At 42.7% G+C, this 26,873-nt stretch overlaps 1 protein-coding gene across 1 annotated transcript in view; it reads left to right on the top strand.

Moving 5' to 3' along the window:
- The window catches only part of SHMT2 (serine hydroxymethyltransferase 2), an 83,725-nt gene that overhangs the window by 7,868 nt on the left and 48,984 nt on the right, over positions 1-26,873 (top strand). Inside the window, exons 2-5 of the mRNA XM_073663341.1 lie at positions 6,247-6,420; positions 7,789-7,868; positions 17,769-17,969; positions 18,791-18,872. Of these exons, the coding sequence (XP_073519442.1) occupies positions 6,247-6,420; positions 7,789-7,868; positions 17,769-17,969; positions 18,791-18,872 (537 nt within the window). The remainder of the gene's footprint in view (positions 1-6,246; positions 6,421-7,788; positions 7,869-17,768; positions 17,970-18,790; positions 18,873-26,873) is intronic.

Genomic DNA, 26,873 nt, shown 5'->3' with positions numbered 1-26,873 from the left:
GTTAGTCCGCCATTGGTATAAGGGTTAATAATAATAATGATCGTACGAGAAGCAGAATTGGCCTAGTGTTATGTGCAGGAGTAAGTGGCTGGAAATGGGTTTATTATGATCTCTTCAGAGACACGGCACGCTCCGTTGACTTTATAGCCCAATTTTGCTGGCTTTGTACCTTGCAGCTGTGTATGTGTGCCTGCACATCTCTTGCATAAAAGTCATTTTCCAGCGGCCACAGCCGGCCGGCCCCAGTGCAGGCGGCTCCGAGTGTGTGTTTTCTTATTATCTAGAAGCGCTGGACCTTGATTGTTAGTACATGAGCCCTGGGAGGGAGGGGGAATAGCGGAGCAGACATTGCACCAAGTCATTGAGCTGAAGAAGTAAACACACAACTCGCTATTATTCTTTGGACTTGAACTCTGTGACGGCTCAAATAAAAGGCTTCGCTTACGTTGGAACGTGCCTTGTTTGCAGAGCCGTCCTGTCAATAAGTAGCCATCGATGGAGGCGTGTGACCTGCGGGCGTCACGCGATTGGACGGCACGCAAATTGTGCGCTTTCGTCATTACACAACGGACTTATTATCCAATCTGCAATTTAATAAAGAAAAAAAACACCAAATTTTGGACCTAAGTGTCACAGAAAACATCATGTAACCGTGAGGATGAGTAGTAGACACTTCTTTTCCACAATGAGTTTGTGATTCTGCTTCCTAGACACAAAGGCCGGTTAAGGATTGGGCTCTTAAATGTTAGGTTGGGGCGGACATGTTATTGGTGTAACCTTGGCCCAAGAGGTGAGGGAGCCACAGTTACTCCCAAAGCAGTTGGAATTGGACATTATGATGAGCTACTGGACTGCAAAGGGCCCATGTATTCTTCTTACACAGGGGCCATCTTCTGTCTGTCTTCCATTAGGTTAGGGCCACACTCAGCCGGGCGAGGCCAAAAACTTTTGGACCTACGTTGAGGTGGTGTATGCTAGCAGTAAGAACAAAAAAAACCTGCAAACCGGTATGCTGGACAGTGGCAAATATTGGAGTGGCGTTTGTTATGAGGTTTCCTGTCTAAAGTCTCATTCTGATGTCAGGGATTTTTAGGGTTTGCAAAAACCGGTCCAAGTTTCATCATTGTTTCGGATCAGATTTTCATCAGTGATTTTCAGTGATGAAAAAATAAATTGCAAAACTTCTATTCATTGCAATGTTAATCTCAGACAACAGACTGATGACATTGTGTGCTGCCAGTGATTGGGGCTGATTCAGACATCAATGATTTTTCTTGTACATTAGCAAAAACAGTCCTGGTGTCAGTTTGTTCAGAATGTCAGTTTTTATCATAAGCTTTTCCTGGTTGGAAAAGAAAAACTGATGAAGGTTTCTCAGGCTTCTTTCAAACAGTCCGTGAAAAACGGACAGGACACAGAAGACATCCGAGTGAGGTCTGTGTTTTTGTTTTGTTTTTTTTCACTGATTTGTAGACTTAGATTAGCAAATCTGACATTAAAGGGGTTGTCTGGTCCAAACTGTTAACTCTGCAGTGACTCTGTGTGCTTGCAGATTTATGATTCCCCCCCCCCCCCCCAGCGCAGGCACTGTGTCCTGCGGGGATCCGCTGGTTTCTGAGCCGGGACTGGAGGGTATTTATGAGTTATACATAGTCCTGGCCAGTGGGCGCAGCCTCGCTCCGTACACTTGTATACAAAATAATTTTGGCAGAAATCCGCTTCCGTTCGGCAACATAGGATTTTTTTCCCTTTTTGTTTCTTTTTCGATGCATTACTGTTTATTAGCTTACGATGCTACCCAGAAGTACAGCCTGGGGGATTATCGTCCTTGGCCAGCTTTACAATTAGACAAGTATGCCCTCAGCCTTGTCATTGTGGATAGTTTGTAGTGTTTCTTTCCGGCTGGTCGCATCGGGATATAATTATCTGCTCTGACCTGGTTGTGTAACTTCTTTTATCTAACAATGTAGCACTTTGCATTGGCTTCTTTTCATATTTTAAGTCAAATATTCTAAGATAATGTTTTGCCCTTAGTTGATGGTTTTTCTCTTATCAGTAGCTTTTTGCATCTTCTAATCAGCTTTTTCATAAAGAATCAGCAGAAAATATGGTTTTCGGATGTCTGTTTTCCAGATCACCTTTTCCAGTTGGCATTTAGTGTAAGTCGGACATTTCTGTGCAGACTTCATTCAGCTGATGCAATTTGGGATTGCTGATTTCATCATCTCTACAGATCCTTTTGGCTGGGGAGGAAGCGGAGGTGATTGCTGAGCGAGCACACGCCGGGCACGTTACACTGAGCCGCATTGTTTCTGGTCTGGGTCACGAGCTTGTAGAAGAGCGGCGGGCACTTGCAAACAGTAACGTCGCAAATGTTCATTTTTAGATTTTCTATGTTCTTTTTGTACTTTTGATCGGCAGTTAGTTGTCACTTAGGTTTTCAATGCATTTTTTTCCCCCATTCATAAGATTAGATAAAAAACGCTGCAAAAACTCTGAAAGAATTGACATTCTGCAGATATGAAACTGCTTCTACTCTGCATGGAAAAAAATAAGCAGCCTGAGATTTCAGAAATGTCATTCACTCCGCTGGTACTGTAAAACGCTGTCTTTTTTTTCGCTATAAAGACACACAACGTGTGAACAAAATACTGCAGATATTTGTGCCCTAATAACGTTTCTTTTGGCAGGAAAAACGCTGTTTAAAATGCGCACATTTTTGCGCTTGTTTTTGATGCGTTTCTTTTCCCTATTCATTACGATGGGTGAAAAATTCTGCAAAAACAATGAAAGCATTGACATGCTGCAGATATGAAACTGCTCCAAATCTGCAAGGAAATAAACACCATGTGCACGAGATTTCAGAAATCTCATTTACCAAGCCCACCGTTGGGAAATCAATTTACAGAGTGGGGACTCTGCTCCTGCCTCACAGCGGACATTTTCATGAAGCCCAGGACCTGTATCCTCGAACCGCCGGGACTTCCCCCTTCTCCAAGCCCAGGGCCCGCAGCCTCGAACCACCGGGACACCCCCTCCTCATTGCCCAAGAGGTCCTCAGCCTCGAACCGCCTGGACTCCCCCTTCTCTCAGCCCATGGCCCGCAGCCTCGAACCGCCTGGACTCCCCCCTCCTCATAGCCCATGGCCCGCAGCCTTGAACCGCCTGGACTCCCCCTTCTCTCAGCCCATGGCCCGCAGCCTCGACCCGCCTGGACTCCCCCCCCCCCCCCCCCCCCCCCCCCCCCTCCTCATAGCCCAGGGCCGACTCCAACTCCTAAAATATATAATAAATTGGGTACAGTAGTTCAATGCTGTGTGTGGGGAATATTTTTTCATAAGAATTTGGTAAAGTTATGAAATGTCCTATAAATGTCTGTCCTATTCCTGATCTAAGGGTCTAGACTTTTAGCTGAGATGAATCTGTGCTACAGTAAATTTATCACTTAAACATGAGCCATGTATGATGGAGTCTGAGTCGGCTGTTTGGCTTACCGACTCCACAGCCCTGGCTGGAAGGCACCTCCAGCCCCGCTGCCTGACAACTGCACCATACAGGCTGATGGCTGATTCCACCATATGGTTGGACTCAGCTGACCTCTTTCTAATGTGTCTGGCTATTTTGTTTGCTCTGTATTTTAGACCTTTTTCCTGGGTTCCCATAAGGTGAAGGGCAGAATACAAAGCTGACGTGCCTTCAGAGTTCTCTGCTCCTGAAGTGTTATGTCTCTATTACATTTCTGTGTCCAGACAATGGGCGAGTTCTTGGATGAGTCTTTTTCAGGTCCCTCCTTTCTACTTTACCAAGGGCCCGTTGCTTCACCCCAGCAGTGGCAGAGAAGTAGGAGTCTTCAGTCCCAGTCCTGTGCCTCGGAACCCAGAAGTGTCCGAAAATGAACTTCTATTCACATGGAATACGGTTCAATATTTTGAAAGAAAAATCCATTGAATTCACATTGTTGGGTGAACTAGTTCTCCTGAAAGGGAATGTGGCATTAGAAAATAAACTATTGTTATTTATTAGATTTTTATGTTAAAAAATATATAGATTTCTTAATATTTTATACTACTATACATATTAAAGGGAATCTGATACCAGGTTTTTGCTACCTCATCTGAGAACAGCCTGATGTAGGGAAAAAGAAGCGGAATCCAATGATGTATCACTTAATTACTGGGTGCAGCCGTTCTGACACAATAGATTTATTTAGTAATGCAGCAGAGCTGAGGAAGCTGCCCCTGCCCACACCAGGCTCTGTATGTACAAAGTGTATAGACAGTGTGCTGCTTATCACAGGAGAGGACGGAGTTGGACTAGCAATTGTGTGCCATGTAGTCTGGGCAAAAATAATCACCAAGTGATAAAACCTTCATTGTAAGTAAACAAAAGCACACTACCTGATAAGTGACACATCGTTGAAATCTGTGTTTTAACCACTACCTCATGCTGTCCTCAGATTACAAAGAAAAAACCTGCTGACAGATTGCCTTTAAAATAAATTTAGAACTATTCATACTAGTCATTAGGTTCATGGCTACATTCATTCATCAATTTGAGCATTACCATCCGAGAGAAACACACCGATTAATTAATTTTTTTTCCATTTTTTCTTCTCGGCTGTCCTATTTGCATTTTAGTTCCTTTTTGTTTGTTTTTTCACTGAAGCAAGTAGACTGAAGTTTTTTTCCGATTGACTATTAACTAGTGATGAGCAAAGAGTCTCGGATAAGGCATTATCTGGTGCTAACCAAGTGTCTTTGGCGTGCTTGAAAAATATGTTTGCATCGCCGCGGCTGCATGTACTGTGGCTGTCAGACAGCCGCCACGCATGCCGGGATTGCCTGTTTGTCAGACAGCCGCCGCGCATGCCGGGATTGCCTGTTTGTCAGACAGCCACCACGCATGCCGGGATTGCCTGTTTGTCAGACAGCCGCCACGCACGGGGATTGCGTGCTTGTTAGGGAATCCCTGCATGTGTTCACACGACTGATTTCTCCATATCTGAGAAAAGCGGTCTGATAATTCTGATCAGATTTTGATCCGAGTAGCATCAGTCTTTCTCGGACGTGGAAAGAGGAAAAAAAAAATTCTCCTCCTTTATCATTCTGTCAGTCCATGAAAATCAGACCACACTCTGTCATCCGAGTGTGGTGCGATTATTTTTCATGGACCCATAGACTTGCATTGCCGATATTGATCCAACATTCAAATCAAAATGGGAAATGTGCCCTTTTTTTTTTTTCCCGCACTCGGAGGAAAAAAACGGACATGTGATCAGCCCCACAGAATAACAAATTCGAATGCTATCTGTGAAAACCACAGATGGCACTCATCTGAAAAAATCAGTCTCAAATCAGATCCCATGTATACCATCCGCTTTTTACAGATACACTGCCACTATTACCCTAGGAAACTGGACTTTATCATGTTCATTGTAAAATGTGGATTCATAAAAAACGGATGTCGCACAGATGAAAAAAGGGACACGGATTGCAAACAGATGATAATGTGGATGAAAATGGCGTGAATTTTCTGAATTAAACATGGACTTTTTTTTTTTTTTTTACACTCTTATGAATTTGGCCTTTTAAAGCCGATGAAACTCAGATGGAACGCTGAAGTACAAAGTGTCTTCAGTGGTTCATCTGTTTTACACGAATCCCTATAACCTTTAATGGCTGAGTCTGAGAATAGGATATGCTCTGAGTCATGGATTGGGGGCTCCTGGAATAGGGATAACTTGCTGATCTATAGGACTGTCACATATTCAGCAGTCCCATAGACGATAGATGGAGCAGAGGCCGTGCATGCGCCCCTCTACTCCATTCAGGATGGGGCTACAGTTCCTGTTCTTGAGATTCTAAAGCGCTGATGTCAAGGGGTCCCAGTGATCAGTTAGTTATCTCCGATCCTATCAGTAGGGGGTGACTTGTTTTTTGGGGGAGTTACCATTTAATTTGCGTACTTTTTGAAGGGAAATGATGTATTGTCATTATTTCCAAGCTTGATTTTTGTTCATGCACTTTTGCTTTGTATTTTACTGTAAAAAGAAATTGATTCTAAATAAAAAGAAACTAGGTGTAACTGAATATACTAAATGAGCTGCTCTTTAAAGTTTTGTGCCTGGTATCTGTTGTATTGTAAGGTTTTTGTTTTATAAAAGTGTCATTTTGTTGCCTGTTATCCATTTCTGTAACACTAAGCGCAGCAGCCATTTGGTGATTACATGACTCTTATCTCTTCCAGCCATTAAGAAGATGCTGCCATGTTCGAGGCCAGCATACAAGACCAGCATCTCAAGTTGGGAGCCAGTCCTGGAATGGACAGGAAAGCTTGGCTGAGAATGACCCCGAAATGTGGGACCTCGTACGGAAGGAGAAAGACAGGCAATGTCGTGGACTGGAGATGATTGCTTCTGAAGTAAGCACTTTTTTCCAGCACTTTAGATACATTTTCTACTTTAGATTTGTATTTGCAATGTTTCCGATACAGCAGCGTTCTTTAATGTTTCTGCCCTGTTGTTTTACAAACTCATGAAGGGACATAACCAGTATAAAGAAACCGTGATAATATGAGCACTGTACCGATGGTCAGAGCAATTAACAAGGAACATTATAAAAACACAGGCCACATTCATCAAAGCTTTTATCCTGACAAAGTGATCTAAAAAGCTTTGGAAATTAAAAAAAAATAATTTGTGCAATGCGGGAGCGCACAAAATGTTTTCGACTTATTGGATTCAGCTCCGGCAAATTGGACAAAGTTGGGGTGTGATGGAACATGGCGACCACTGCTCTTCAAATTCATGCCTATCTGTGGCATCCCTTACTCCACAAATCTTACTCCAGTCTGTGACTAAAGTAAGCTTTGTGGTGATGACTCGCAGGAAGGATCAGGCCACTTTGCATCTAGCCTGATTCGTTAAGGAGCGTGCAACTCTTAATGAATCAGTCGCCTCTGACTCTAGCACGGCACTCAAGACTGGTGTGAAAATGCCAGTCTTGATTAATTGGGGCCATAATATGCCTAAAAAAGTTAAGCATCCCAGAATTTCCTACCTTAACCTCATCCTTTTCTTTAATCCTAGTTTGCCTCTTATTACATTAATAAGTATACAAAGAAATGTTCTCTGTGTGTCAGGAGCTCGGCCATGTCCACCTTTCTCCTTACAATCCCGTGTGTGGCTGTAATACAACTGGCTGCAGCAGAAGCCTCCCTGCTGTGCCCACCTGCAGTAGCACAGAAGACAGCTAAGCCCCCCACCTTGGTTATGGCACACCAGCTGATGATGGAACTGATCAGAGAGAGAATAACCTGTGTTCTCTGTAGGATTTCTATAACGCTGGGGTCACATGAGTGATGATTTTCTCATGTGAGAGAATTGGGCCAATTATGCTTATGACACGCAGCTCAAACTCTGTCAGAGATTGATCCGAGTGTCACTAGTGTGATCCGATTCGCTTGCATGTGAGAATCTATCACAGGTGCGAAGAAGATGGAGAACTTAATTTCTCCATCTTCTTCATTGTCTGCGTCCGCGGATGTCAGACAGCACAGCACTCAGATGACATCCGAGTGCACTCCGATATTTCAGACTCACCTACAGACTTGCATGGGTGCGTGTGAACCAAATAATCTAGCCACTCACAGCATGCTGCAATTCTTTTTTTCTCATGCCAAAGCGATTTGAGAAAAAAATCACAGATCTGCCCTGCCTCATAGTATAATCTGTATACTCTACTTCAATATAATCTTTATTTTTTTTTTCTTCTTTTTCTCTTTCAATAGAATTTTTGCAGCCGAGCGGCTTTGGAAGCTCTTGGTTCCTGCCTCAATAACAAATACTCGGAGGGCTATCCTGGGAAGAGGTAAGCTGCAGCATTAAATTAACATTAAATTTCATTGTTAAAGAAGCTGTCCACTACTTGGACAACTCCTTCTCATACCCCACGCTCGGCCCCGATAAAATAAAAAAGCCTATACTCGCCTCCCGTGCTGGAGCTGTTCCCGTGGTGTCGGCGCTCGCTCTCCTGGGGGCTCTCATGCGGTTGTTGTGACATGTAACCCCGGCACCCATTCAGCGCTGAAGTCACTGTTTCCACCGTCGGACAAATTGAACATGAAGAGGAAGTCTGGGCTGCGGCTGCTCTGACTTCCTTTTCATGTTCAATTTGTCCGAAGGTGGAAACAGTGACTCCAGCGATGATTTGGCGCCGGGGTCACGTGTCACAACAACCGCATGAGAGCCCCGAGGAGAGCGAGCGCCAACACCGCTGGAATGGCGGTGAGTATAGGCTTTTTTATTCTATTGGGGCCAGGCGTGGCTATGAGAATGGGTTGTCCTAGTAGTGGACAATCCCTTTAAAACAAATAAAAAGAAGAATCCGCATACTCACTCCTGTATCTTCACAGGACAATGCAGTGCGATGTTTATGTACTAGTATAATATATCTCTCCACTGCGTAGGAAAATAGTGCTTTAGTTTTGCTTTATTCACACAAGTGTCCCTCTACTCCATGTGATGACTGCATATATAACTCCTTCTTTTGAATGTTCCTAGAGTTATTATAATACGTTTTGAAGCCCAATTGTGTAAGCCTTACAATTTTAGGCATTCTTCCACTTTTATTTGTTAAAGGGAATCGGTCAGTAGGACTCACCCTCCTTAGCCGTCTGTGGGCATTTGGGTCATAGTAAGCTGAATAAAACGACACCTTGATATCTGCGATCCAATGTTTTATTCCAGAGAAATACATGTTTTTCTTATATGTAAATGAGCGGTTAAGATCTATGGGCTGGACACTGATCTGCCTCCGAAGCCTATTTTACATGAAACGGGGCGTTACCAATGTGAGACATGTAATAACTGACAGTCTGATCTCAGAATAACACATAACTCTGCAGTGAGATCAGAACTAACACAGCAGCTAACAGTTTGGTTCTGATTTTGCCGATGATTTTCTCCATAATTTCTCGCACGTCAGAGCACACGTTCGCTCTATCAGCACCATTACAGCCTGTGACCCCGTCAGCACATACGTCCTAATCCCGTTTTGCGGGGCGTTCAGACGTAAGTCCAGATGGGACCACTGAATGGGTGCCAGAATGCAATGTGAAAGCACCCTTAGGCCTCCTGAAATAAACAGTTGTTCACATGTCGTGAAGCAGAATGAAATTGTGAAAATTTCCAATAAACGTTGGGGAGATTGAACCACATTGGGCCTGATTCATTATTGGAGTTGTGACTTTTGTAGTCTTGCTTTTGGTGTGTTTAGCCTGTTTTTTTTTTTTTTTTTTGCTCCGCATTCTTCTTTTAATTTGCTCCATTTTTCTAGTCCACTTTTTGTCTTGGCTTTGCTATTTTATGTTCGCCATTGTGGGCATGTTGATATTTTTTCTCGATGTTTTTTGGCCGATTCATTAATTGTAAATTTAAAAAAAAATAAAATTTTTTTGCACAATTGTACTTCACTTTCTTATGCACCCCCCTTCTGAGTGATTTTGTTCGCCTGATTTTATTCTTTTTTTCATTGTGAGCAGTTTGTGACCTTTTAGTGAAAAATGAGAAGTTTAGCAATAAAATGGCGCTTAACAAGTTGGACAAAAATAAAGAACATTTTTTATTTGGCGCAACAAAATGTCTACAAATACTACAGGGCAAAAAAATAACTTAAAAACAACCCCCCCCCCCCCCAAATTATAAAAGGGGGTTCAATGTTTTAAAGAGAGTTGCAAACAGTTACAGAATACTTTTAAAGGGAACCTGACAGCTGATGTATACACCCGAATTCATGAGCAGTATGTATCTGTCCGTGGCTGTATTATTTCAGCCATATATATTTACATATTCGGAGAAAAACATAACGTAATAGATGCTGGAGACTGAGCCCTATGGGAGACTAGTTGGACAGGTGACTTGTTCCCACCCGCTTCCCTGGAGGTGAGAGGAAGCCACCTGTCCGACTTGTCTACCATGTGGCTGCTTTTCTCTGAAATCACGTAGCCACCATCTGATACACGTGGCCTGTGGATGGAGCAGCTTGTATGAGCGGTAAGGTTCCCTTTATTAAAACCAGAAAACCTGTTTTGATTCCCCACGTCTGATCTACTTAAAGAATGATTGAAGCAATTCAGGAATGAGAGTATATAAATTCAGAATGCTGACACAGTTATGAAATAGTCTTGTGTGGTCATGTTGGATCTTCTTTGGCCGATCCTTCATTGTCTTCTCTTGACGTTATTGTCACTGGAGTGGTCTGGAGACCTTTCACATAGAAAAGCGTGAATGTTTGGCTGCTCTGCATATGAACGTTTTTAGGGGGAATCCTTTGAGAAAGGCGTTGACTAGGCCACTTTTGGCTTGCCGATTTATCTTCCATCTATATGTCTGTGCCCAGTTTCATCCTCTGTTAGATTTGGCTGTACACATGAAATCTCTAATGGATTTGGATTCTTGATACATTTATAACGTATTTAGAGAACCTATTAAGGCGCCACAAACAGTGGGGCCCAGCCCGATTTCATACCTTGAACCAAAAAAGTTGACAGTCTTATGATTTAGAATATATGGTCAATGCAAAAAGAACCAGAAAAAAATAATAATATAATAGCAATATCTAAAGGTTCTTTATAATAATTAAGATTGAATAAGCAAGACCAGAAGACTCTCCAATCAGAAGAAAACTGCGGGATCAGTTTCATTATATATACAACAAATTTTTATTAAAGACCCATTCATATAAATGGAGTATCCATAAAAAGGTGAGACAGAATAAATTGCTAAAATTATTTGAGAAAAGTTATATGCAAATAGAGACCATGAGAACACATTGGATCTCCAGCCCTAATCACTAAGGTAATTACACGGGCAGCAAGGAGCATGTGCTCATTCAGGGATAGGTAAAAGGTGAGCAAGATTGTACATACAAATACCTGATAAATAAACAGAACATTGTAGGTATTGTATGTACAAAACTATACCTGAAGACATGCTGATGTGCCCTAAAGCGGGTGGGAAATCCAAAGAAGCGCCTCGACGCGTGTTTCTCCTTCCGGCTTCGTCAGGAGGCGTATAGAGAGTTAAAAAAGGGGGCACTATATAAATGAAGATGTCCGGATAACTGGCGAATCGGCGCGTCGCTCGTCATGTTGCTCCTCCCCTAGGGGGATTTGGATTCTTGATACATTTATAACGTATTTGCCTGTCTTTGCTGCAGAAAAGCAAATTTATAAAAGTTATGGACTGGCATAGAATTCCATTATTATTGTGCCAATTTCTGGTGAGTGTTTTGGGCCATGGGTGGCCATGTCACCTTTTTTGAATAGTGATGAAAGTGTTGTGATGATAAAAAAAAAAAAATTGGTTAGCGCAAAACACGTGCACTAAACTTTGGGCTTTCCCTTTTCTGTTGTGCTCTTTCCACCAGTAGTTTTTGCTTGTCTTCAGTAAGTTATCTGAACAAGTACATGGGCTGTATTTGTGTTTTCTTCCACCACCAAGAAGAAGGATGCGATTTACACAGTTTCAGGCTACAAAAATCACTTCCATCCTTTTGGCTACTAAAAAAATAAATTTAGGAGCCAAATTATATATTTTGGTAGCCTAATTAACTCCCCCCGCCCTCCCCCATCCTCCAGAGGCACGACTACTCTGAGTTGTACCTCGATGCATCATAGCCAAGTAATATTTTTTTTCAGTTGTGTGGATTTCATGGTAGTTGCCGGGAGATGTAGCCAAAACTGGGAGGATATTCCAGCTTCACAGAGTGCCTGTTGCCAGCTCGAAAGTGGCTAGTCGTTGTTTTATTTCCACTGCTCCGCTAAGTATTCAATTTTTATATTATTTTATTTATTCATTTTTTTTGTAAATCCACCATATGGTTCCAGAAAATTTTTATACGAGGTTGCGGTGCTCACATATTCTCTGGGGTATGTCTTTATGCCACTCTGCATAGTCACACTGTAAGCAATACTTGCTTGGTAAAGACCATACTTTTTATTTAGTGCAAATTTGTTTCTCTGCAGCCAATATGGCAAATATATATAAAATAAAAAAAAAAATACACTAAACAAGTTCTCAAATAAGAGCAAAATCTGTCTACTTTTGACCTGGTGACAGGTCCTCTTTAAAGGGAGCCTGTCACCTCGGCAAATGCTATTTATTTGCAGATACAGGATTAACCAGCATGTAAATAGTGTTACAATGCTGGAAGTGAGGCTACCAAAAGACAATGGACTTCTTTCCTCCTGTGAGCTGCTGGCTATTACTCATGTAGGTGGTGCCGGGAGCATTTGGATTAAGTGGCAGTTGGGTATGTACCCACCTGCTCCATTCAGTGTCTGTTTTTTTTTTTTTTTGGTGCCATGTATTTTGCGCATGCTTAGCTGTTTCCTTCAGTCTCGTAGGCAGCGGCAAGGCACATGCTTGATGTCTACTTGCTGAGAGAGACAATCCCTTTAACAAAAGTAAGGTTCCTATTCAGTAGTTCATGACGGCCACAAACTATCTTACTTTCCAACACAAGTTAGAATACAAATTTTATTGATAAATATTAGTTTATTTTCTCCTTCCCCCATGACAGCACCACGGAGAGAGAGGATCCGCCCTTCAAGGACAGGAAACCTACAGATAAAAAGGGCGGTACCTCTCTCCCGCATCAGTTGGTTTCCTGTCCTTGACTGGGAACCTACAGTACCTGGAGGAGGCATACCTGCGGGGTGCCAGAAGAATGAGATCCTCTTTGGAGCCAGGCCCAGCCAGACCGACTCAGGCAGAGGGGGTTCCCTGCCTCGGCTGGTGCGGTGTCCTGAAGCGCCACCCCTGGGGTTAGAGGCCTGTTGAAGAGGGGAGCGGCGCCTGTCGGGGCCCGCCGAAGCTTGCTGCGCTGGATCTCCCTGGATGCGGCGGCGTGATCGCACTTAACTTTCCGGGTCCCACCGCGCAAGCGCGGGTGCGCCGGGCGCCTCCGGATGGCGCGGCGCCGCAAGGCATGACTGGGAAACCAGTCTGCGCAGGCGCAAGTGTCCCCCCGCGGGTGCGGGGGAGGAGGGGCGCACTAAGAGTACAGGCAAAACTAAGTGGCACGGAAGATTTACCCACTACTTGGGATAAAAGACTCTGCAGTTCCTGTATAGAGCAGACCATATGCGAGGAAACTCCGAAATTTACCTCAGAACGTGGATACCTGATTAAAGTCGCAGGTTGAAAATACTATTAAGTCCCTTTGGGAGGGGGAAGGGAAGCTTAAAAAAAAACAAACAAACAAAAAAAAAACATATCCCCCGAGTCCGGGTCTAGCAGTTCGGAGAACGACGAAAATTTAGACACGTCCGATTCTTCGTCATCCTCTTCCTCATCTAGAGATAGGGGAGGACAGAGCTGTTTTCCTGTTGAGGAAACGGTCTCATTAAGGCCGTCCGATCCTCCATGGTGTTGGCGGACCCTGGGCCCTAAAGATCTATCCAAGAGGTAATGTTCAGCAGGTTAGAACAAAAAAAGAGGAGATCTTTTCCACTTAATGAGCAAGTTCACTCTTTAATTAAAAAGGAGTGGAAAAGACCGGACATAAAGGGCCTCCTTTCCCCCAAAACTAAAGTACCCGTTCGATGACCCTGCGTGTACCTTTTGGGAGAAAGCGCCAAAACTGGATGTAGCAATTGCTAAAGCCTCAAAAAAAGTTCTCCCTCCCATTTGAGGACATGGGCGTGTTAAAAGACCGCATGGAGAAAAAAGCAGACACCTTCCTAAAGGGTTCCTGGGAAGCCGCTGGGGGAGGGTTAAAACCTGCAGTAGCAGCTACATGTACGGCCAGGTGATTAATGGTCTGGCTAGACCAGCTTGAAATGCAGCTGCAAGAGAAATGTCTAGAGACACAGTATTAGAATCCATCCTGGTAATGAAAGGGGCGGCTGCCTTTCTAGCTGACTCCTCTGCGGACTCTGTCAGATTAGGAGCTAGGGCGACAGGGCTCTCTAATGCGGCCAGGCGAACCCCGTGGCTTAAATGTTGGCCCGGGGATCTACAAACAAAATCAAGGTGTGGGGGAAGGCTATCAGGATTTCTCCCTGCCTGGAAAAGAATATCCAACAGCTCATGGATTCTGAACCTAATAAAATCAGGTCTAAAATTCAAGTTCCTCTCATTTCCACATCCAAACTTTATATTAACACCCAAAAGGTCCTCAAACGAGGAGCAGCTGGCCTTGGAGCAAGAAATCCTAGGCCTGGTAGGGAAAGCGGTCCTTCAGGATGTCCCGACGGGGGAAAAAGACGAAGGCTTCTACTCTCCGTTATTCCTGAGGAAGAAACCCGATGGGACTTACAGAACGATCATAAATTTAAAAAAACTGAACAGGCTATTGAAGGTGCAAGCCTTCAAGATGGAAACAATAAAAACCTCAGTGAAAATGCTGTTTCCGGATTGTTTCATGACCGTTCTGGTCATACACAAGATTACCAGAAATTCCTCAGAGTAGCAGTTTCCATAGGTGGGGTGGTCAAACACTATCAATACACAGCCCTCCCATTCGGCATTGCCATAGCCCCAAGGGTTTTCACCAAGGTTATTGCAGAGCTGATGGCACATCTAAGGGAACAAAACATCTTGGTCGTTTCATACCTGAACGACTTTCTGGTAATAGGCAGTTCCTTCCTGCACTGCAGAACCCAACTAGAGAAGGTCATGGATTCCTTGACAAACTTAGGTTGGCTTTTGAATCTGAAAAAATCCAAAACAGAGCCATGCCAGGTACAGGAATATCTGGGCATCATGTTGGATTCAAAAAGACAAGAGTGTCATCTCCCCACAGGAAAAAAGATCATAGACCAGATATTGCAGGCAAGGACCCACCCGTCTATGACTCTACGGAAAGCCATGTCCCTTCTAGGCTCCCTGACTGCGTGTTTCCCAGCTGTCCAATGGGCCCAAATACATACCAGGGCCTGGAAGTGGGAAATCTTAGAGGCAGAAAAATCTCTAAAAGGGCATTTAGAAGGGCAGCTAATGCTATCATCAGAGACCACACTTTCCCTAAGGTGGTGGGTGAAGATAGACAATCTAGCCCGGGGTATTCCATGAGTAATCCCTACACCTTAAATCCTAACCATGGACGCAAGCCCCGGGGGCTGGGGGGCTCACCTCAACAATCTTGTAGCTCAGGGGGTCTGGACAGAATACTTGAAGCCAGTTTCCTCAAACATGAAGGAGCTTCTAGCCGTAGAGTTTGCACTCTGGGAGTTCGTACACACACTTAAGGTCACCACTTGAGGGTGTTCTCAAGACAACTGAGTAGTAGTAGCGTACCTGAACCACCAAGGGGGTACCCTGTCCCATTCTCTGATGCAAGTGACAGAGGTCCTCTTTCAGTTAGCCGAGGAAAACTTACAATCCCTATCAGCCCTACACATAAAAGGAATAGAAAATCGCACAGCAGACTTCCTGAGCCGGACACAGCTAAGACAGGGCGAGTGGGAGTTGAATCAGTCAGTTTTCAATCAGATTGTACAGATGTGGGGGATGTCCTTCCATAGACCTGTTCGCCAACAGTCAGAACAAGAAAACAGACACATTCTGCTCTCTAGACCCCAAAGGGAACCCCATAGGTTTAGATGCCTTCATGATCCCATGGAGTCACCCTCTAGCTTGCGCTTTTCCTCCGACTGCCCTTATTCTGGCTGTTCTGACGAAAATCAGGGAAGAGAAAGCAAGAATAATCTTGATGGCCCCCTTCTGGCCAAAGAGGGCGTGGTTTTCTTGGCTGAGGATGATGTCAATCTCCGACCCATAGGTTCTTCCAGAGCTCCCAGACCTTCTTTTGCAGGGTCCAGTACTTCATCCTTAGGTAACAAACTTGCACTTGACAGCCTGGAATTTGAAAGGGCTCTCCTGAGGGACAAAGGATTTTCCCCAAATCTCATCACCACACTACTTCAAAGTGGTGACCACCAAACTTTACGGGAAAACTTGGAGGAAGTTCCTTTCAGTCTCAGGTTCTAGGTTAGGAGGGGAGGTTCCATTAACAGCTATCCTAGAATTCTTACAGAGGGGTTTAGAACAGGGCCTGGTCATAAGTACCTTGAAAGTCCAAGTTGCGGCAGCTGGAAGCCCTATACAACTTTGATCTGGCCAGGGATAGATGGGTATCTAGGTTCATTAAGGCATCATCCAGATCCCGACCCATCTCCTCTCGAAATATTGTCCTTAGGATTTAAACTTGGTCCTTTCAGCTTTAACAAAGGCCCCTTTGGAACCTCTGTCAGAATTGTCCCTAAAAATCCTATCCCTCAAGACAGCGCTTTTAGTAGTGCTCACATCTACACGTAGGGTCATGATATTCTGGCTCTATCTGCAGGCCCACCCTTCACACAAATCTTGGAGGATAGAGTTACTTGTAAAGCTGACCTTGCCTACCTACCAAAAGTGGTGTCAAGATTTCATAGGTCTCAGGAAATCACCCTCCCTTCTTTCTGCCCCAATCCTAGGAACAAGAAAGAAAGAGACTTGCATACTCTAGATGTCAGAAGGTGTCTAATCCGATACCTGGAGGCGACACGAGTGTAGGGAGGATAGGTCTCTCTTTGTTTGCTTTTATGGCCCTCGAAAGGGGAAAAAAGCTTCTAAGGACACGCTGGCTAGGTCGATAAGGGAAGCCATCACACTGTTGTACTCATTTGGGGAAGCCGCCCCGGAGAAACTGAAGGCCCACTCAACAAGAGCGGTGGCAGTCTCTTGGGCGGAAAAAGCCGGTGCCACGATAGAGCAGATATGTAGAGCGGCAACCTGGTCTTTCCCCTCTTTCTTCAATCACTACCGGCTAGACTTAACCTCTTCTTTAGACCTTACTTTCGGGAGAAGGGTTCTGGAAGCTGTGGTCCCTGCCCCCTAGTGTTTCACCTCTCTGTAATTCTCTCCGTGGTGCCGTCATGGGGGAAGGAGAAAAACGTAGTTACTTACCGGTAACGGGATTTCTCAGAGCCCATCATGGCACCCGTACATTCCCTCCCTTCATTTGTGGGTGTGCACACTTATCTCGCTATTTATACGTAGTCACATGGTGTAACTGATAAGCTCCATAATAATGTTGAATATTGTGGTATTAATCCAGAGATCCTCTCATGCTCTGTAAACAACTGATGCAGTAGATAGGTACCGCCCTTTTTATCTGTAAGTTTCCTGTCCTTGAAGGGTGGATTCCCTCTCCTGTGGTGCCGTCATGGGCTCTGAGAAATCCCGTTACCGGGAAGTAACTACGTCTCTTAATATGAAAATGCTAGATGTCCATTATTATGTCTCATAGGGGTCACCTAAAGGGTTATTCCCCCTAAAAAAAAATAAAAAAAAAATTGTCTTCTATCTATAGGGTGTCACAGCAAACCTAAAATTGGGCTTTGGGACCCTCCTGTCCTGAATGAAGTAGAGGTGAATATGCTTTGCTGTCTCTCCATTTATTGCCTATGGGACTGTTGAGTGCAGCGCTCGGCTATTTTTGGCAATCCCGTTCGCAATGAATAGAGCAGAAAGCGAGCGTTCGCATCTCCACTCCTTTGAGGACGAGGCTGCAGAGGCCCGTTCTTGGGGTTACAAAACCCTGATCTCAAGATCTCTGGGGGTCCCAATGGTAGAACTCCTAGTGATCACCCAGTTATCCCCTATCATATGGTTAGGGAATAACTTTGTTTTGGGGGGGGGACACCCCTTTAATATATGGAATATGAAATTGCAGAAAATTCTTGATCTTACAGTTATGCTTCTGTTTGTGTCTTTTCTATAGGTATTATGGAGGGGCCGAGGTGGTGGATCAGATCGAATTGCTGTGTCAGCGACGAGCTTTGGAGGCCTTTAAATTGGACCCAGAAAAGTGGGGTGTGAATGTGCAGCCATATTCGGGCTCCCCAGCTAACTTTGCAGCATACACCGCACTGCTGCAGCCACATGACCGTCTCATGGGACTCGACCTCCCAGATGGAGGACAGTAAGTATACAGGATTCAACTACATTGTCTACTCGCTGATTAAACTAAAATGGTTAAAAGATCCTGCATAATCTTGTCTTTGCATCAGGGCATGTTTCTGCATCTGACAGAATTATACAATCCTAGTTGCAGTTTCCCATTGTTTAATTACTGAATTTGTAGTTAAAACGCCTTTATCTCAGTCTCGTTACCTTTCAGTTCACATTCTATGATTTATCGCTTTACGCTTTTCCATAGACCGCAGTAGAAAAAGAAGAGAGAGGCTATGCCTAGAACTCTACTGATGCCGCCTATCGATAGGGATTAAAGAGGTATTCTCATCTCACCAAGTGGGGGTCTTCACGATCTCTGGGGGTCCAATATTTATGCTGACATACCCTACCAATATCACTTACTAAAATAGAAGGACGCCTATAAGGCTTTCAAATGCCTTCTCGAAAAGCTCATCACTCACGTGCCGCCTCCAATCAGTTCTGTGCGTTTCTGCCGGTTGTCATTGGTTTCCATAGAGGTGGCATTATGTAGATACATTCCCATTTATTATATTTGGATATTAATGCTTTTATACCATTAGTCACAGATTAATATAATTTAACATTTAATGTCACAATTATATATTTTTTATCTTTTGACCCCCCCCCCCCCATAGGCTGCATGTCCTTTCCTGTACATAGGAGCTAGCGGTCGCTCTTCTTTCTCTGCTGCGTCGTCCGGAGCTTTTACACAATGATTATAGGAATACCGTCATACTCTTCTCTGTAATATTCTGCTTTACCTAGTTACGGTCTCATTCTAACCTGACAATATCTTCTTTTCCCCAGCTTGACCCACGGGTACATGTCCGATGTGAAGCGCATATCCGCTACCTCCATTTACTTTGAGTCTATGCCCTTTAAGCTGAATGTAAGTACCAAGAAAGGAAAGCCACTTGGAACAACTATCAGGGCGGCATAAGAAGCGGGTTACAGGGGAAAGAGAAGGCCATTTTTCATTCTGTCAAGGAGATTTATCAAAACTGAAGCAAAAAAAAGTGGAGTAGTTGCCCATGACAACCAGTCAGGTTTCTGCTCCTATTTACCATTCACAAATCAGAGATGCAATTTAATTGGTTGCTATGGGCAACTACTCCTATTGGTTGCCAAGGACCAAGTATTACTCCGCTTTCAGTCCATTGTTTCACTTTGCACCAGTTTTAATACATCACCTTCACCACTTTTTATTACTTTTATTATAATTATTATTATATACATTTTTAGTTCCCAGCGACTGTATGACCTTTTCACGAGAGCTGAATCTAAATGAATCCTGGTGTTTCAGCTAATACAATTTATTTATTTTTCTCAGTTATATAGGGCCATTAATTCCACCGCGCTTTACAGACATTATCAGTTGTGCACAATAGTCACCAGATAGTGTGTGTGAACATGGAAATATTTGTGGGGTGTGCCCAGCCCTCGGGTGTAATAGTATGGACGTGACTGATGGGCGGTAAGCGGCGTGGCGCACTACACGTATCTGTGACCGGTGTCCTATATAAGCTTTTTGTGTTCATTTATATTACTAGGCAACCGCCCCCTCATCGTGGATAGGTGTGAGTGGTTGGTCATCAGTGTTTTTCCACCTGGGGTATATACTGTATGTGTTGTATATATTGGTATCACCATATCCATTTTTCAGTGCAGAGAGGACAATGGGATATTACTAAACAAATCTCAGACCTAATTACCATTAAATAATGTTTGTTTTCATTCTTGATTTTTTTTTTTTATGATGGAGTGGAGAGGAATCGCATAGGTGAGACATAAGTAAATCACATGCGTGCTGCTGACGCTGCATTGTAAAAGCAAACAACCATAAAAGCAGCCCAGGACTCTGCAAGAACTAAGAAATACCGTATTATTGGACTGTAAGAGTCACCCCAGGGGTAGACAGCAGAAAATAGAAAAATATAGATTCCCTGCTTATTTAAACTTCTTGGAGGGATTTATAACACTAATTTAATGCACTAGTGTAGAGTAGGGAGATTATAGATCTTTTGTTAATGTGTCTCTGAGGCATGTGTATTATACATATGGCTTTACAGCATACACATTAAGATCCTCAACTGGTGCCACCACATCATGTAGGTATTCAAATATACCTGGCTGCCTGCACCTAGGGACTATATCTAAGAGGAGGCATAATAACTAAACCAAAAGAACCAAACACGATCAAAAAAACCCCAATGTCATAACATGTAGTATGAAAATATATCCTTTATTAGACAAATAGATAAAAAATAATAATATACAGGTAAATGGCACATGATGGTAGGGAAACACATACACATGAAAGAGGACAGTGCCCCCTGAAGAAGGCCGTGCCGAAACGCGCGTTGGGGTGGACGTGCGTCCACTTTGGGTGCCCTATTACCATACAACCTCGCTACTTTACTGCTAGGTATGATTTAAGTTTATTCTTGTTTACTCTACCTATGCTGTGGGTGTCGCATTGGATTGTCTGTGTACAACCTAGTATTTGGCCATGTGATTTTATTGCTTGGATTGTAGTAATGGTTTCTGGCGATTTATGAGCCAGCATAGGGTTAGGGTCTGATTTATTACTCCATACCTACAAGCATGTGGGGTATTAGTTATTATCACACTAGTTAATAGTTCTTGGGTATCCCATAATGTGACGCGCTATCCTCTTTCATGTGCATGTTTCCCTACCATCATGTAATTTACCTGAATATTTTTATTTTTTATCTATTTGTCTAATAAAGGATATATTTTCATACTACATGATATGACATTGTTTTTTTTTTAATCGTGTTTGGTTCTTTTGGTTTAGCATACACATTATGTACACTCTCTCTGCAGCGCACACATATACACAACACTGCTGCATGCACACTCGGCTCTGCTGTTTAATAAACAAGTTCTGCTACATGTTCGCACACAGCTCCACTGTATATAGACATGCATTGTGCTACTACATGTGCACACACAGCTCTACTGTATATAAACACGCATTGTGCTACTACATATTTGCCACATTGTTTTTTTTTGCCTTCCTCTGGATCAACATGTTAGGCTACGGGTTGAACTAGATGGACTTAATTTTTAAGGTTAAAGGAAGACTATGTTACTATGTTATTATGTTACATGTGCACACTCAGCTCTGCTACATGTGTGTACCCCGCACACAGCAGTTACATACACACAGCTGTGCTGTATGTACACACACAGTTCAGGTACATAAACATGTGCATAGCTCAGTTACATTATCAAACCACACACATTATACACTACCACATTTTGAAGTTCCATCCAGGCATGTGATTAATCAAATGAAGTGAAAAATTCTTCAACTAATCAAGATCTGCACCATCCATGCAGCTTTATTTATTTGCAGGTCCTGACAGCTTTTTCTCCTGCCCTTCTTCAGTCAGTGTCATACTGGAGGATAGAGATCTGTGCCAGCGCGTAATTCTCTCAGTGATCAGGAAGGACAGTGTGTCATCATTCTCCTTGAAGCAGCCTCCGGACTATAAAATGTGCACTCTGTTTTTAGGAAACTTTTTTTCTCAATAAAAGTGAGTCTTATAGTCCAGAAAACATGGTATATACATTGTGTATATTTGCCAGCGACCAAGCAGACTCCTCAGATAGAACCCTTCAATAACCCCTTCTTTACATGCCATTTACATGTACAACTCACGACCGGTTCAGATGTGTGGAGCGAGCTCAGAAGTTGAGTCTGCACCATGCCCAGCAGATGCCAATTGTGTTATACAGCTGACATCTACATGTAACAGTGATCATATCTGAGCTTCAGTCACTACTGATAACCACATACATGCTGCTGTCAATCTCTAAAAGTAGCATTTAAGGCGCGCAGTCCTATTTCTCCCACTCCTTGGGCTCATTCATGGCCATATTGGGCTCATTCATGACCATAGCAGTTGAGGGGGCCTGCCAAAGACCCCCACGGCTGCCTTTGGCTTGTTTTCATAGGAGATGATGCAGTTATAATGCAGTATGTAGAAGAAGAGATCAGCCAAACATAGGTTCAAGTCCCCTTAGGGGAACAAAACAAAACAAAAAAGTGTAAAATTACAATGTTAAATAATTTGTATCACCCCCTTTTCTTACTTTAATAGTAAAGACATTTAAAAAATATCAAAAGAAATTAGATATTGCTTTGTTTGTAAAAGTTAGATCTGTCAGTATTATTTAACCCCTACGGTAAACACCATAAGGCAAAAAAAAGTTGAAGCACCTGAATTTACGTTTTTTAGTTGCTGTAACCACAAAAAAATAAAAGCTATAAATAAATCGTACCCAAAATAGTAACAATATAAATTCAGCTCTCAACACAAAAAACAAGCCTGCCCACAGCTGTCTACAGAATAATTTAATTCGCACCTGTCAGCAGGATTGTTCTCAGTAAACCACATACACTGTCAGGTGAGCGACATTACACTGATTAAAATGATACCTTGGTTGATGAAATCTGTCCTGTGGCTCTTGTGTAACCTTTACTTTCAGTTTGAAGAGAATGATATGCTCGTGCTTTGCGGCTGCCTGTGGGGGGCGCTGTATCTGGTGGTCCGCTTACATATTCATCTGTATGCTCTTATGACAATTCACTGTGCCTTCACTGACCTGCCTCCTATTTTACTTAGCCCCGCACTGCAAGATGCATTATGTAAAATAGGAGGCAGGTCAGTGAACGGTCAGTGACCTGTTATAAGAGCATACAGATGAATATGTGAGCAGAGCACCAGATAGAGTAGCCGCCGCAAAGCACAAGCATATCATTATCTCAAAACTGAAAGTAAAGATTACACAAGAACCACAGGATGGATTTCATCAACCAAGGTGTCATATTAATCATTGTAATGTTGTCCTCCTGACAGTGTACAGTACAGACCAAAAGTTTGGACACACCTTCTCATTTAAAAATTTTTCTGTATTTTCATGACTATGAAAATTGTACATTCACACTGAAGGCATCAAAACTATGAATTAACACATGTGGAATTATATACTTAACAAGAAAGTGTGAAACAACTGAAAATATGTCTTATATTCTAGGTTCTTCAAAGTAGCCACCTTTTCCTTTGATGACTGCTTTGCACACTCTTGGCATTCTCTTGATGAGCTTCAAGCGGTAGTCACCGGAAATGGTTTTCACTTCACAGGTGTGAAGGTTTAATAAGTGGGATTTCTTGCCTTATAAATGGGGTTGGGACCATCAGTTGTGTTGTGCAGAAGTCTGGTGGATACACAGCTGATCGTCCTACTGAATAAACTGTTAGCTGCTTTTTTCTTGCCATAATACAAATTCTAAGTAAAGAAAAACCTGTGAAGTGAAAACCATTTCCGGTGACTACCTCTTGAAGCTCATCAAGAGAATGCCAAGAGTGTGCAAAGCAGTCATCAAAGGAAAAGGTGGCTACTTTGAAGAACCTAGAATATAAGACATATTTTCAGTTGTTTCACACTTTTTTGTTAAGTATATAATTCCACATGTGTCAATTCATAGTTTTGATTCCTTCAGTGTGAATGTACAGTCATGGCCAAAAGTATTGAGAATGAGACAAATAGTAATTTTTCCCAAATTTACTGCTTCATTTTTTGTAATGGCAATTTGCATATACTCCTGAATGTCAAAGAGTGATCAGCTTAACAGCAATTACTGTACTTGCAAAGTCAATATTTGCCCAGAAAATGAACTTTAACCCCCAAAACACATTTCAACATCATTGCAGTCCTGCCTTAAAAGGAGCAGCTAACATCGTTTTAGTGATTGATCCATTAACACAGGTGTGGGTGTTGATGAGGACAGGGCTGGCGATCAATCAGTCATGATTAAGTAAGAATGACATCACTGGACACTTTAAAAGGAGGCTGGTTCTTGGTATCATTGTTTCTCTTCAGTTAACCATGGTTATCTCTAAAGAAACACGTGCAGCCATCATTGCACTGCACAAAAATGGCCTAACAGGGAAGAGTATCGCAGCTACAAAGATTGCACCTCAGTCAACAATCTATCGCATCATCAAGAACTTCAAGGAGAGAGCTTCCATTGTTGTCAAAAAGGCTCCAGGGCGCCCAAGAAAGACCAGCAAGCGCCAGGACCGTATCTTAAAACTGTTTCAGCTGCGGGATCGGACTACCAGCAGTGCCGAGCTTGCTCAGGAATGGCAGCAGGCTGGTGTGAGTGCTTCTGCACGCACTGTGAGGCGGAGACTCTTTGAGCAAGGGCGGTTTCAAGGAGGGCAGCAAAGAAGCCACTTCTCTCCAGAAAAAACATCAAGGACCGACTGTTATTCTGCAAAAGGTACAGGGAGTGGACTGCTGAGGACTGGGGCAAAGTAATTTTCTCTGATGAATCCCCTTTTCGATTGTTTGGGACATCTGGAAAACAGCTTATTCGGAGAAGAAGAGGTGAGCGCTACCACCAGTCTTGTCTCATGCCAACTGTAAAGCATCCTGAAACCATTCATGTGTGGGGTTGCTTCTCAGCCAAGGGAATCGGCTCACTCACAGTCTTGCCTAAAAACACAGCCATGAATAAAGAATGGTACCAGAATGTCCTCCAAGAGCAACTTCTCCCAACCGTCCAAGAGCAGTTTGGCGCCCAACAATGCCTTTTCCAGCATGATGGAGCACCTTGCCATAAAGCAAAGGTGGATAACTAAATGGCTCATGGAACAAAACATAGAGATTTTGGGTCCATGGCCTGGAAACTCCCCAGATCTTAATCCCATTGAGAACTTGTGGTCAATCATCAAGAGACGGGTGGACAAACAAAAACCAACAAATTCTGGCAAAATGCAAGCATTGATTATGCAAGAATGGACTGCTATCAGTCAGGATTTGGTCCAAAAGTTGATTGAGAGCATGCCAGGGAGAATTACAGAGGTCTTGAAGAAGGGGCAACACTGCAAATATTGACTTGCTGCATTAACTCATTCTAACTGTCAATATAACCTATTGGTACTCATAATATGATTGCAATTATATTCTGTATGTGATATAAACATCAGACAAACACTAATAAAAACCAGAGGCCAGCAGATCATATGAAAATATAATTTTGGTGTCATTCTCAAATCTTTTGGCCATGACTGTACAAGTTTCATAGTCATGAAAATACAGAAATTTCTTTAAATGAGGTGTGTCCAAACTTTTGGTCTGTACTGTATGTAGTTTACTGAGCACAATTCTGCTGACAGGTGCGCTTTAAGAATTACGCTTCTCAAAAAGTGAGACAAACCTTTTTTTTTATATACGCATTTCTTTTACTACTAAAGTAAAGAGAAAAAAACTTTATAACTGTTTGATATTGCTTTAATCATACTGACATGAAAAATCATTTTGCCAGGTAATTTTTACTGCACAATGAAAACAAGGCCCAAAAAACAATGCTATAATTGCAACATTTTTGCCATTTCACAAGTCAATTTTTTTTTTTTTTTTTACAATTTTCCAGTGAGTTTTTTTGGTAAAATGGGTGGTGTCATTTGCAACTGTAGCTTGTTACGCATAAAACAAACCCTCCATATGACTATAGGGGGAGGAATAAACGAAAGTACAAAAATTAATATTTGCCACTGCGCACAGGGGCTAAAGTGGATAGGTCACCAGATTTTACAATACAATTATTACATCTCTGAGAGGTGATTCGGTTGGTGTACTTATTGTAAGAACCCATGTCAGAATGGCTGTGTAATCTTCCTAGCCTGCTTAACACCTCCTCAGTGTCCCTGCCCCTGCGGAGATCTCACACTGCTTAGTACAAGCAGCTGTCAGCTGGCTAGGAGGACGCTGAATTCACTTGGATTTATGAGCTATTCCATTTTAGAACTAGACTTCTGAAATATTCATCTTTAAAGGTGTTGTCCAGGCAAAAAGTATGTCTTACCTGTGGTCGCATTCTGGAAAAATAAAGTAAATCATACTTTCCTGCTGTCACTCTTCTGGGTTCAGCGTGGGCACTTGTGATTTTTAGCTGCTACTGGAAGCAATGATTGTACCATTCGATCAGTCACAGAACCACTGTGGCTTGTGATAGCCTGCAGCGGTCAGGTGAATTGAACAGCTTGTTATCAGAAAACATTAAACGATACACAATTCCAAGTCATCTTACCACTGCCGCCTATCACAGGCTGCAGCGGTCTTGTGGTTGGTTGAACAATGACGTGGTGAGTTTTGACCTGCTCTGGATCTAGAACGGTGACAGTAGGTTAGATTGATATTTTTTTTTTGCTTGTTCTCTTTACAGAATCCAACCCCCATTTAATGAGCACCTTCTGCTCCGATAACTGCTTTTAATGTCAGGACTATATAATCTTGACATGTGGCATGGATTTTTGATGTACAAAAAACTATAGACCGGCACCACCCAAATAATGAGGTACTATGCCGTACACTTAAAAGCCAATAAATAGAAGAGAGAAAAAAAAAGTGGTGTATAAAGGCACTAATAACCATGTAATATAACAGGGAATCTTAATACTAAAATATAGGAAACTATTATATATTCATAATGAACAAAAGCACATTAACAACAATTAAAAAAAGCAAAAAGTGATAAGTTTTTTGCAGTAGGACAAACTAGATCTCCACAGTGCAACATTTCCCTGAAGAAACCACAAATTGCTAGAATTCTTTCTATGTTCCTAGGGTAGCCCCATTAGGTCCCACGCCTATATTTGATCTGGTATTTATATTACTTTATTGGTCTTATATTATTATAAATTGATGATCTGCTTGATATATTACAGCCATCAATTTTGCTTTAATTTTTTTTATCTCGTAGGGGGTGTTTTGGATCTCCACAAATATATTATGATCGATTGTAGAGATCTAGTTTGTCTTATTGCAAAAAACTTGTCGCTTTTTTTTTTTA

Source organism: Phyllobates terribilis, unplaced genomic scaffold (assembly GCF_046119375.1).
Source record: "Phyllobates terribilis strain yellow unplaced genomic scaffold, ASM4611937v1 Scaffold_2__4_contigs__length_985480577, whole genome shotgun sequence".
Classification (NCBI taxonomy): Eukaryota; Metazoa; Chordata; class Amphibia; order Anura; family Dendrobatidae; genus Phyllobates; species Phyllobates terribilis.
The sequence above is the reverse complement of the archived record's forward strand: the minus strand, read 5'-3'. Positions and strand labels throughout refer to the sequence as shown.